Source organism: Beta vulgaris, chromosome 4 (assembly GCF_026745355.1).
Source record: "Beta vulgaris subsp. vulgaris cultivar EL10 chromosome 4, EL10.2, whole genome shotgun sequence".
Taxonomy (NCBI): domain Eukaryota; kingdom Viridiplantae; phylum Streptophyta; class Magnoliopsida; order Caryophyllales; family Amaranthaceae; genus Beta; species Beta vulgaris.
The window spans coordinates 6,851,014-6,862,447 of record NC_079205.1 but is presented as its reverse complement, the minus strand read 5'-3'; the positions used below and the strand labels follow the sequence as shown (position 1 = coordinate 6,862,447).

Sequence of the window (11,434 nt, the reverse complement as noted above, 5' to 3'; positions counted from 1 at the left end):
ATATATTAATCTCACATTTTCTGAATTTTAACATTTGCATTAACCTTTAAAGTAAACCATCCAAATCCAAAAGAGAAGAAATTATAGATCTACAATGCAACTAAACCCAAATATACAGAAGAAAAGAAATTATAAATCTACAATGCAACTAAACCCAAAACAAACAAAAAAAAAGAACGAAACGAAAAGGAACAAAACTAATATACAGAAGAGAAGAAATTATAGATCTGAAAATACAAGAATATTAATCAAAACAAAGATTAAGAAATTATAGATCTGAAAATACAAGAACATTAATCAAAAACTGTCTCCAAACATTGACCTAATAATGTTTAAATACGTAAAACAAAACCCCAATACATAATTAAGGAAATAATAAAATTCGAAAAAACTTAAAATGTCTATTTGGAGCCTTAAACGAACTCGGATGGCTTAAAAAGCCTATACATCACAGCATCGCGGTGAGTTTAACTCGTTGGCCTGTTTCGCTTCCGAAAAGGTATCACAATAGACAATCGGACTTCATCGGCATGATTAGTGCAAATCATTTCAGGCTTTTTGTCGCGAATCTGGGAGTTTTTGAGAGAGAAGAGAGGATGAGAGAGAAGGAGGAAAGGGAGGAGGGATGTGAGAGAGGAGAGAGAAGGAGGAAAAGGGAGGGGGGACGTGAGAGAATGATGGATAATATATTTGAAGCCCGCGAATTTTTTATTTCAAATTTTTTTAAGAAGGGTTGCGCTTTTCTTCAAAAGCGCAGCCCTACATAATAGAAGGGCTGCACTTTTTTAAAAAGCGCAACCCTTCACTTAGTAGGGCTGCGCTTGTAGAAATAGCGCAGCCCTTTTGTATGTAAAAAGGGATGCGCTTTTCATAAAAGCGCAGCCCTACTAAGTGAAGGATAGCGCAACCCTTCTGATATGTAGGGATGCACTTTTAAAGAAAAGCGCAACCCTTCACTAGTAGGGCTGCACTTTTAGGAAAAACGCAGCCCTTCCTTTTTTTTCCCCTAGTGTGATAGAGTTTTTGGCGCATGCAGAACTTGCAATGACCCGGAATTACAATTATACAATTTCATAAAGTATTGATTACATCAAAAATTGTACAACAAATATATTTTTGTGGGACACTTGTTCTACCCCTATCCAAGATTAACTCTCATATATTTTTTGTATGTGAGCTCATATGTCATATATCTCTCACTCTTTTATATATGGTGAACTCATGTCAGTCTTACGGTCTCACCCCTAATTATGTGCGAATGTATTGTGTGTGTGTGTATATATATATATATAAAAGTTTGAATCAATAAAATGGCAGTTTCGATTAGTAATTTGTCATATTGAAATATTTATCTAGACGATGAATAAAATGCAGGTGACTTCTTGAACTTGATAGAAAGTTCCCTGGTTTAAATGGATGTAGATAAGTAGATTGGTTTCAATTTCCCAAAATACAGTTTCATTAAATGGAGAGATTGGAGACACCTGATCAGCTTATCTTCTCATGCTCTTATAGGTGCTGCCTGCTAAAAGTTTCTGCTGTACTGGCAGCAAACTAAAACTACATTTGCACGACCATAAAATCTATGCAACTATTGATGTGAGCGAGTAGTAAATTTAGAAATTTGCATCGTTTCTTCACTATGATTTAGCTTGTAGAATGTAGATATACAAAACATGATTTCACATACCTTACATCACCAAAAGATCTCTCATACCACCCACCTGGAAAGAAATAGAGGGACGAGGATAAATAAAATCTATGCATTGTTCCAAATAGCTTCACCCTCCTCCATGCCAACCATGGTATCATATAACGGTCGATTCAACGTTTCAGGCAGATAGAACCCAAACAAACCACCAACAATTCCACAGACGGTAAACACAACAAAAGGAAATCTAGTCCCCATTACCACCACAAATGGGGCTAGTATTGCACCCATTTGCGACGCTTGTGTAACACATCCTAAGGCTGCATTTCTCACAACCGTAGGAAACAACTCTACAGTATAGATGAACAATAAATTATAAGTTCCGGCCATACCAAAGATCCCTAAGATCCCACAAATCATCCGTAAAATCTTCCATATTCCATAGCTCTTCATCATGCTTCCTAGCAAACAGAACACCCCACTAAACCACATTGTTCCTATTGTAAGTGGCTTCCTTCCAAACTTATCCAACATTATCGCGGTTAATGTGAAGGCTGGCATTTCAGCAACTGCATTGAGGAGTACGTTGAGGTAGAGGTTGGTCTCTAGATTGACAACATTTAGACTAAGTCCATAGTATACAATCGCGCAACAGAAGTTGATTAGAATAGCCAAAAAAAGGCGTACTCTTGTGATGGGTGACTTTAAAACATCTATCAAAGAGCCTTGTATACCTTCTGTTTCTTTGCTCTTGTTTGCAATATTGTCATCTACAACAAGCTCCACATCCTGTGGGATTGTCCGGCCATTAACTTGTGCCATATGCTTCATGACTTCCATTGCTTCCTTGGCCTTCCCTCGTACAAGGTACCACCTAGGAGATTCGGAGATGAAAGGAATAACGACTGTGATGAAGATAATCGAAGGTATCGATGATGCAACATAGAGGGATCGCCAAGATTGGAAAATGTAGGCAATTCCAGAGAGGAGAGCAATGCCAGTAGAGAAGAAGTAGAAGGTGGACATACCGGCAACGCCACGTTTAGACGGTCCAATAGGTTCAGTGGCAAGGACAAAGGCACACACGCCCACCCCACCACTACTAAGGCCACTAAGGAAGCGTAGGAGGGTGTAGATTGAGTAGTTTGGAGCCAGAGCAGTCAGACAACCAAGAATCCCATTTGATAGGCATATTATGGTCAATGAGCCTTTTCTTCCTAGAGATGAATCTGATAAATGACCAAATATTCCTGCACCTGAAAATAGTGAAAGTTTGTAATCAGAATGAGAATTCTTAAATACTCTTATTCATGTTGAAGAATTTTATTTTTTTTGTTGCGAATGAGCCACAAGGGCGAGGATGAGAATCTAGGATCACTTGAGATCAGGAGAGAAGCTCTAACCAACTAAGCTATCCCTCGCTCTCATTCATGTTGAAGAATATAGCTATTCTAACTATTGTTGTTTAATCAACATCTTATAGTATTTCGTACACATTGATTCAAATACTCTTATTCATAGGGGAACAAATGCAATTTTTTATTTCTCTAAATGGAGGAAAATTCAAACATAGTTATTATTTTGAAGTGTAATGATAATTATATCTCTAGATTTTCCTTCACTGCCCTTGTTTTATCATATATCTCTCCAGTTTTATACGTTAAAATTGGATGATAATATGATATCAATTTTGTTGTTCATGTAAATTTCTAAGAGAGAAAGCTCTTGAACAATTTGTTCTTAGAATATTAGCCTTCCAAATTTTGGGCACCACCTGGATTTAGTACTTCATAATTTTGAGAGCACCTAATATGATGCTCCCCAATTTATACTACAAGAGACAACAGAAAAACGAAGACAACACATGTTGTACATGATCAAACTCTAATTAGACCAGTAGACCTAAGAACACACAGTAAAATTAAAGCTTTTCTTATAAATTATAATAGACAGAAAACACAATATTTTAATACTATTTTTTATTAATTGATAAAAGAGACCTAAGAACACACAGTAAAATTAAAGCTTTTCTTATAAATTATAATAGACAGAAAACACAATATTTTAATACTATTTTTTATTAATTGATAAAAGAGAAGTACGCTACTAAATCGAAATTTCGCAGAGGTTAATCCGACCCAACTACACAAGCAAGGTTCTTTTCGGAGTGGAGGGAAATAAGAGAACCCTACCATCAAAGTGTCTTTAATGGAAATTAATTCTACAACATTAAAATTGTAAAATACGTACCTTATCACTAAACGAAATACAACATGTATTTGCGACCACTATAGTACTAATTAAGCAGTTAGCAGCAGCAGCCACCTTTTTCTTTATATAGTGTCTATAATGGAACAAACGAACAATGGAGAAATTGTTGGTACGAGGCTACTAGCTCGGAGGTGGATACTACCAAGGAAGAAAATAATATCCGATTCTAAATAGTAATAGTTGGTACTAGGAGCTGGATACTAGAAATTGTTCCAACAAATAATTGTTTTGTTAAGAAAGTGTTTATTTTTTAACTACTATTTATTCAATTATTACATCGAGTAATACCCAAAAAATATATAATACTACATTTTCCGTTTATATATATATAAACGTCATCTAATAAAAATTATATATAATAGAAAGAGCGATTTATTAATAGTATATCCCTTCGTCCCATAATATAGTGCCTCCGTCCCATAATATAGTGCCTACTTCATTTTTGATAGGTCAAACTTGACCAACGGCCAACGTACTACTTTTTTTTGGATCTCTTTTAGGAACTCACCTAAAGACCCAATAACCCCCACCCCCCCCCCCCTCCCACCCTCAACCTCGCCAACCTCCAATCTCCAATAATATTAAATTTTTTACTTTCACCAAAATTTGAACCTTAATCTCGTATAAGAGAAATATGAAGTCATACCATTAAATTCAAATTTCTTTGGTTGAGCAACGCACTACCTATCTCTTTACTGAAGACGTGCAAGTGCAACTACGAATACGCAGACCGCTTAATTTCGTTACACCCGTCACTTACTGGCTTTTTACATATGTCTTTGTTTGAATCATCCACAACAAGTTGTGGGCTACATCGATGATTCTGATTATCAACTTCGTAATTCAGGCATGTCAGCAACAATGAAAAAAAAAAAAAAAACTTTTCTAATTCAGGCCTTTTCTGCATTAAACTTGAATTTTCTCGACCTTTCAATCTGACTCATTCCATGGTAAAATATCTTTGACTTGTTTCCTGTGTTTCTTTAACTACATTAAAAAACTGTAGTTTGTTAGGAGTACTTCTCAATGAAGTTCTCATGCCCAAAAAATTTACTTCGTATTCTTTTGTTATTTTTGTATTTCTCACGTTGAGAAATTTCAATATATTATTACTATTTTGAATCTTTTAATAAATCGTGTAAGTTTATGTATTAAATTTAAACTTAATTTATAATTGCAATAAATATGCTTACACTACTTATCAGCCTACTCTTTTACCCCCCTCAAGTTTTTTTCTCAACTTGTTGTATAGAGTTAATTACATCGATTATAGTTATAAGTAAATATATATATATATATATATATATATATATATATATATATATATATATATATATATATATATATATATATATATATATATATATATATATATATATATATATATATATATATACTTTCTTAGAACCGAAGGTTATATTGATAAATAATATATTCATATTATAATTTACTATACACAAAATTTAAAATGAATTGGAAGATTATTCCTCAGCAAAATCATATACTATTACTCTCTTTTTTTTTTTCCCCTCTTCTCTCACGTGTTTGATTTAAAACTTTAAATTCACATTGGTTATTAAGCTGGAGTATGGCCAGGGCCAATTTTCTTGATTAAAAAAATCCTTATATAGATGATAATATTCCTAATTAGCCAAGATTTTGAGTTGGAAACAAAACTTAAATTCATGTATTGTTTTGAATGCTAAGCACACAGCCACACATTGGCAACATGCCCCTATTCTCTGAATATAATAGCTACATATAGAGTAACAAATCTTTTTAATTTGATAATGTGAAATTGTGTCCATTTTTCTTGGATGATTCCTAAAGAATAAAGTATTTTAAAGAAAGCCTTATTAATACACTTATACACAATAAAAAAAATATATAACTACTTCCATCCTCTCAAATATTGGTAAATGTTGTTCAAATGAAATTTATATTTTGGCAAATTTGTTCACGTCAATATTGAATTAATTAGATATACTTTTAGGTGGAATCAATTTCCGACGCCTAGTTTAAAGTCTTAGAGATAATAATAGAAGGTAAAACTATTCATGTGACTCCAATCATCATCTTAAGCTATTGGTTGAGTTGGTCTTTTACTCCTTTGACATGGTACGAGAGTCAACCTGGTATAAAGGTGATTGTATTGCACTCAAGATATTTGTACTACATCTACACTTCATACTCAATGGGCTCTCGCGTGTGATAACGTGAAAGAGTATATATTTATTTCTAAACTCCAACTATCAATTTAAACTTTTTATTAAGTGATATTTCTAAATATGAATACATCAAGACAACCGAAATACTTGTAATGTTTGACTTTGATTACCAGTCCCAGCTTAATTTTCGCTGATATTTCCAAAGGTAACGACCAAAAAGAACCTTTTCTGAAATGGTGACTAGTGCTAAAATAATTACCTTATTTTTTGACAAAGATTCTACTTAGGAGCTGCATTTTTGTTTTTCATCGCTGATAAAAAAAATAATAGTTTTTTGAATCCATATGCAACCAGGAAAGAACGACAAGATCCAAAACACAATAAGATCTACTCCAGTACCAGTTATATAATATCGAATAAATCCTATACTGGTACACTACGTTGATGTTAGCAACTCATCATATGAAAAATTATTAAATAGAAACCCTGACATGACAACTTTGCGAGATCATAGATGATTGAAACATGTAAATTTTTTAAAAGGTTAAGACAAGTAACTTCGTGGTGAACAATTATATTAGTAACATACATTCCAGGCTATAATGGTTCAAATTGTTGTGTATATGAAGTAATCTCTGATTAAATGACCCACCTTGTTATAACATATGAAATGAAACAATGAATAATTGAAGAATAATCGACACAAAAATTTGACGTAGTTTTAATGTGTTATCTAGGTCTACGCAAGAAGAAGACCTAATTCTATTAAGTTGAGACTTGAGAATAAAGAGTACAAATTATAGAATAATAGGAACAGAAGTTAATTCTAAATGACGGACAATTAATTCAAAGAATAGTTCAACACACCTATTTAGAGGTGAGCATTTTGGCTTGGCCCGCGGGCTCGAATCGGCCCGTTTTTTAGCCAGGTTTTGGACAGATTTTTTTGACCCGAATTTTTTTTGCTGTGGGTAGCCTAAATTAGCAGACTTTTACGGGCCAAAAATTTGGGACAAAAAATCGGCCCGAATTTAGACCCGGCCCGGCCAATGGGCAAATTTGTTTTTGTTGCGGCCAGGCCGAACCCGGCCCGGGCCATGATCACCTCTACACCTATTAATACTTTCATGTTGAACATTTTAAAAGATTGCAATCAAGAACATTTATATCTTTCTACTTGATTTTGCTGCTAATCATACTCTGGTACTATAACCACCATTGATTACTCATATCCAGATATCATAAACAAAATTAGTTGAGGTTTTACGAGCAAATTAATTTTTTTTCCAAGGTTCACCATTTTCATATTTTGCGGTACTAAAATTTCCGAGACTAATATTATAAAATTTGTAGGCATTTTTGTTTTGGGTACACAACTAGTACTAGACTTCAAATGTGATATGGATAGCCTCTTCAAATCAATTATTAAATATTTCATCAGCCTAAGAATCTTTGATATTATCTACCACCGTTCCACGAATATACCCTATACATTTGTAATAATACGAGTAATATTTAAAATAACAATTTCAACAAATAAGAACTAGACATCAAAAAAACAAAGTAACTATGATCAAGTTATTCTTTTGTTTACCTATCATGCAGCCAAAAAAGAACAAAGCTTGCACCAACCCAACCTTGTACTTGTTAGCACACACTAATCCCCACTCAGCAACGGTGGAGCTCCCGGGCCCGCCGACCCATTCCCACGAGCCCGGCGACAGCCCGCAAACCTCGGGATGGGTCTGGCAGCCCGGGCCAGTACACAACCGCCGCGGCTGGCGGTCGGCGAAGATCATAACCATAGTATGAAAGGCCTCTAAGGCCCAAGCTAAGCTTGTTAATATAAAGTGTCTTAGTTGCCACTTTCCAAACTCACCACAATATTTTTGTAGCATGTCATCTATGGTGAGCTTTTCTGGACCGTTTGATTTTTCATTAGTAGGGAGAATCAATGGTTCTTGGAGGTCCCTGTGATCTAGGAGGTTTTCAGAGGGCATTGTTTTGTTTTCTTTAGGAGGTTTTTACTATGTTTTGATGGGTACTTATAATGTGTTATTCAGACTATTTATATGTGGAATCGTATCTTTTTGTGTGGGTGTGTATGTGTGTCTTTTTTTGCCTATTCTTTGCTCATCTTTGTGACTAAAGATTCTAAGGTTTTAAACGACTCTTACACGTGACAATCGGTGTGCCGAGTGTATCTTGCCAATCATGGTATGTAACGCAAGCACATGATTTTTTAAGGGGTGAGGAGGTGAGATCTGTTTAAAATATTAAGTGGCATTGTTTATCAAAGTAGATTTATGTTATTTTGTGTTTTTATGTATATAAGCATTCACTCAGTCTTAAAATATAGTTTTCGTTTCATTATACATGGTCAAATTATAAAACTTTTAATCAAATATTGTCGGTGATATATATTTAAAAACATATTTATGTGGGATATTAATTGATTCGTTTTCATATGAGTTTTGTAATATTAACTTTTTATAATCTTTATTGATACGTAAATAAAGATATTGATGGTCAAATGTGCTGGTTGGAAATTATACAAAAAAAAAAGAAAAAATTATATTTTGAGACGATGGATTATATAATTTATTGAGTACGTTTCCACATTTTAGCCCAACATTTTGTTTATATATATGAGGATAACAAGTAGCGCATCCATATTACACTCAAGTTAAGAAAAAATTGAAAAATCGACCCATCATGTTATATATCTAAGTACATAAGCAATTTCTTTGTTTATTTGTACTACTCCTTCCATCTCACAATATAGTTCTTGTTTTTTATTTTGCATCGCAATTAAGGTAAGTGAAATATAATATGATGCATAAATTAATGTTACAGGGGAAACAACTAATATTAGGAGAGAGAATGGAGAGTGTTGGCTGAAAAAGTATTAAGTGTATGAACAATTCAACTTTGGGTTGAATAAACAAGGGTTAATTGGCTAGAACAGCACAACCTTGGGCTCAAGTGCAAGGAACAACACAACCTTAAATGGGTGCAAAACATAGCACCAACTTAAACACGTGGTGCAGAAAATAGCATAAATGGCACCGGAGCACGGAGATTCCACCGGAGCTAGGGAATCTCCATTATTTTAAGGGTTAATTGGCAAAGAACAGCACAACCTTTGGCTCAAGTGCAAGGAACAACACAACCCTTATTTTCATAATCACGCCATTCCTTAACCTCTACTACACTAAATCTACCTTAAACCACACTTCATCACTGCCACCCTCTTCCCTAGCCCACAACACTACAACGCCACCACCTCCCTCAACACCATCATCTTCCTTCACCACACCAAACACCACCTCTACTCCAACAATGTCATCCTCTGCCCCAAACACTGCAGCACCACCACACCAAACACCATCTCCACCACAACCTCGCATTACTCTCAGTCCACAAGAGCAGGCGCTCCGTACTAATTCACCACAAAACAGAGGAGTTCCAGAAAGTTTGAGCGACCATGGTGCGACCTCGAAGCAGGCGCTCATCAAACAAACTCTTTTACAAACAGCACGTGGAGTGGTCTTTGGTGAATCAACAGTGAATATTGAGCTAGGAGAAACTAAGATCAGCCTCCACAATTGTTACACGTCAATTATTGATGATGATAGAAGTAAATCCAGCGACTTGATTTCGATATTGGCGCTGATGCAATTTGTTGATGATGTGAATATCTGTGTTACGTCGAACAGGGAAGAAAATCGCAAAATGAGGAAGTAGCACAGCAGCGAAGAAGAGTAAAGAGGAAATCAATTTTATTTTTTTTTTGAGATTGAAGTTGAAAGTTGGCTAGAACAGCACAATCTTTGGCTCAAGTGCAAGGAACAACATAACCTTGAACGGAGATTCCTAGCTCCGGTGGAATCTCCGTGCTTCGGTGCCATTTATGCTATTTTCCGCACCACGTATTTAAGTTGGTGCTACGCTTTGCACCCGCTTAAGGTTGTGTTGTTCCTTGCACTTGAGCCAAAGGTTGTGTTGTTCTAGCCAATTAACCCAATAAACAAAGAAAAAACCAAGTATAAGGCATAAGTAAATGATTGTGGCACGATTTTATAGGCAAATCAAGAATAAATATGGAATCATAAAAGGAAACGGGAAGAACGTTTTGGGACACCCAATAAAATACGGAACAATATTCTGGGACCGAGAGGCAAGGGGTAATAAATAGAGTTTTCAAGGGGTAAATAGATGTAGTTTTCAAGGGGGTATATAAGAAGGCACAGAAGCACTGTTGTAGATGGTATAAGACAGAGGGGTAGATAAAAGGTATGCAAGAAGTCCAACAGCATAGGGTCCCCAAAATTATAAGGGCTCTAAAAATTCTTTGCTTCATATTATTATGAAATTTTACTTCATATTTGAAGAAACCACTCTTGTTTTTCACCATTAATAAATTTGTCAATGATCTATCTTTAGATTTTCAAGTTTTCATCTTAAGAACTCTAATCTTCCATCTTTATTTTCTATAAATTTAGGGACCCAATTTTTATATTAGAACCGGGACTCCGAAATCTTCAAGATGTTCCTGGTATAAGATATAAGGATATGAATTCATATCATATTACCATTCAAGGTTGTACCAACTAAGATAGGAGATGTACACGACTATAAAAAAATCATGAATAAATTGACAGAAAAAGAAGAAACAAGATTAATAATGTAAAATAGAGAATGCCACATAACTACAGGGTGGAGAAAATTTAAATTAATGATAAAATCTTCACCTTTTCCATTATAGATACTAAATATTAGCACGACATTGTGTTTGATTTAATACGAACAATAATCAACAATAGAATATGAGAAAGCAACACATAAGATAAACAAAAGACATAAGGATTTGTGTGGTTCAAGTAATGCGACTTAGTCAACATGTGGGGGATTCGGGAGCTTTTGTATAATCTTCAATGGAGAAACTTGGTGGATTACAAGGAGTCTTACAAAAGGTTTAGAGGTTTTGATCACCCACTACGATCCTTTTATAAGACATACAAAACCCAAATAACCTCAAGAAAATCCTAAATTAATATGTCCAATAGTCGCCAATTAATTTACGAAATATATCGAAAACGGAAAAAAATTACCAAAAATCACGAAAACTAAAATCCTTGTTCGTGCCTGCTCGAACACTGTTCATGCGCTCCTGGAAAAAATACCATAAATGAGATAGTGAGCATGCAAGATAATAATTAAGTTGTCCGCCCGAGCTATTAAACCGTCTGTCTGGGAGACTCCATATCTTCATATTCGTCAATTTCAAAGGCAACACCTAGTATTATCCACCTTGACTTGAAACCCACAGAATCAAAAATAA

General features: G+C 34.8%; 1 protein-coding gene across 2 annotated transcripts; it reads right to left on the bottom strand.

Annotated features, from left to right (window-relative positions):
* Positions 1-1,572: 1,572 nt before the first annotated feature.
* On the bottom strand, positions 1,573-8,231 carry LOC104907154 (organic cation/carnitine transporter 4). Of its 2 annotated transcripts, XM_048642697.1 has the most exons (3): positions 7,685-8,231; positions 2,386-2,907; positions 1,573-2,220 (listed from the first exon to the last, which is right to left on the bottom strand). In XM_048642697.1, exons 1-3 carry the CDS (start codon positions 8,088-8,090, stop codon positions 1,760-1,762), a joined length of 1,389 nt encoding a protein of 462 aa, XP_048498654.1. In that variant the 5' UTR covers positions 8,091-8,231; the 3' UTR covers positions 1,573-1,759. The 2 variants fall into 2 exon arrangements, with proteins under 2 accessions (XP_048498654.1, XP_010694344.2); XM_010696042.4 differs by having other exon boundaries at positions 1,573-2,907; positions 7,685-8,230.
* Between the last annotated feature and the right edge of the window lie 3,203 nt (positions 8,232-11,434).

Coding starts and splice junctions, on each gene's coding strand:
- LOC104907154 (XM_010696042.4), bottom strand. CDS start 8,090: ATGCCCTCTGAAAACCTCCTAGATCACAGGGACCTCCAAGAACCATTG. Junction 2,908..7,684: donor CTTTTTTGGCTGCATGATAG/GTAAACAAAAGA, acceptor CACTATTTTCAG/GTGCAGGAATATTTGGTCAT.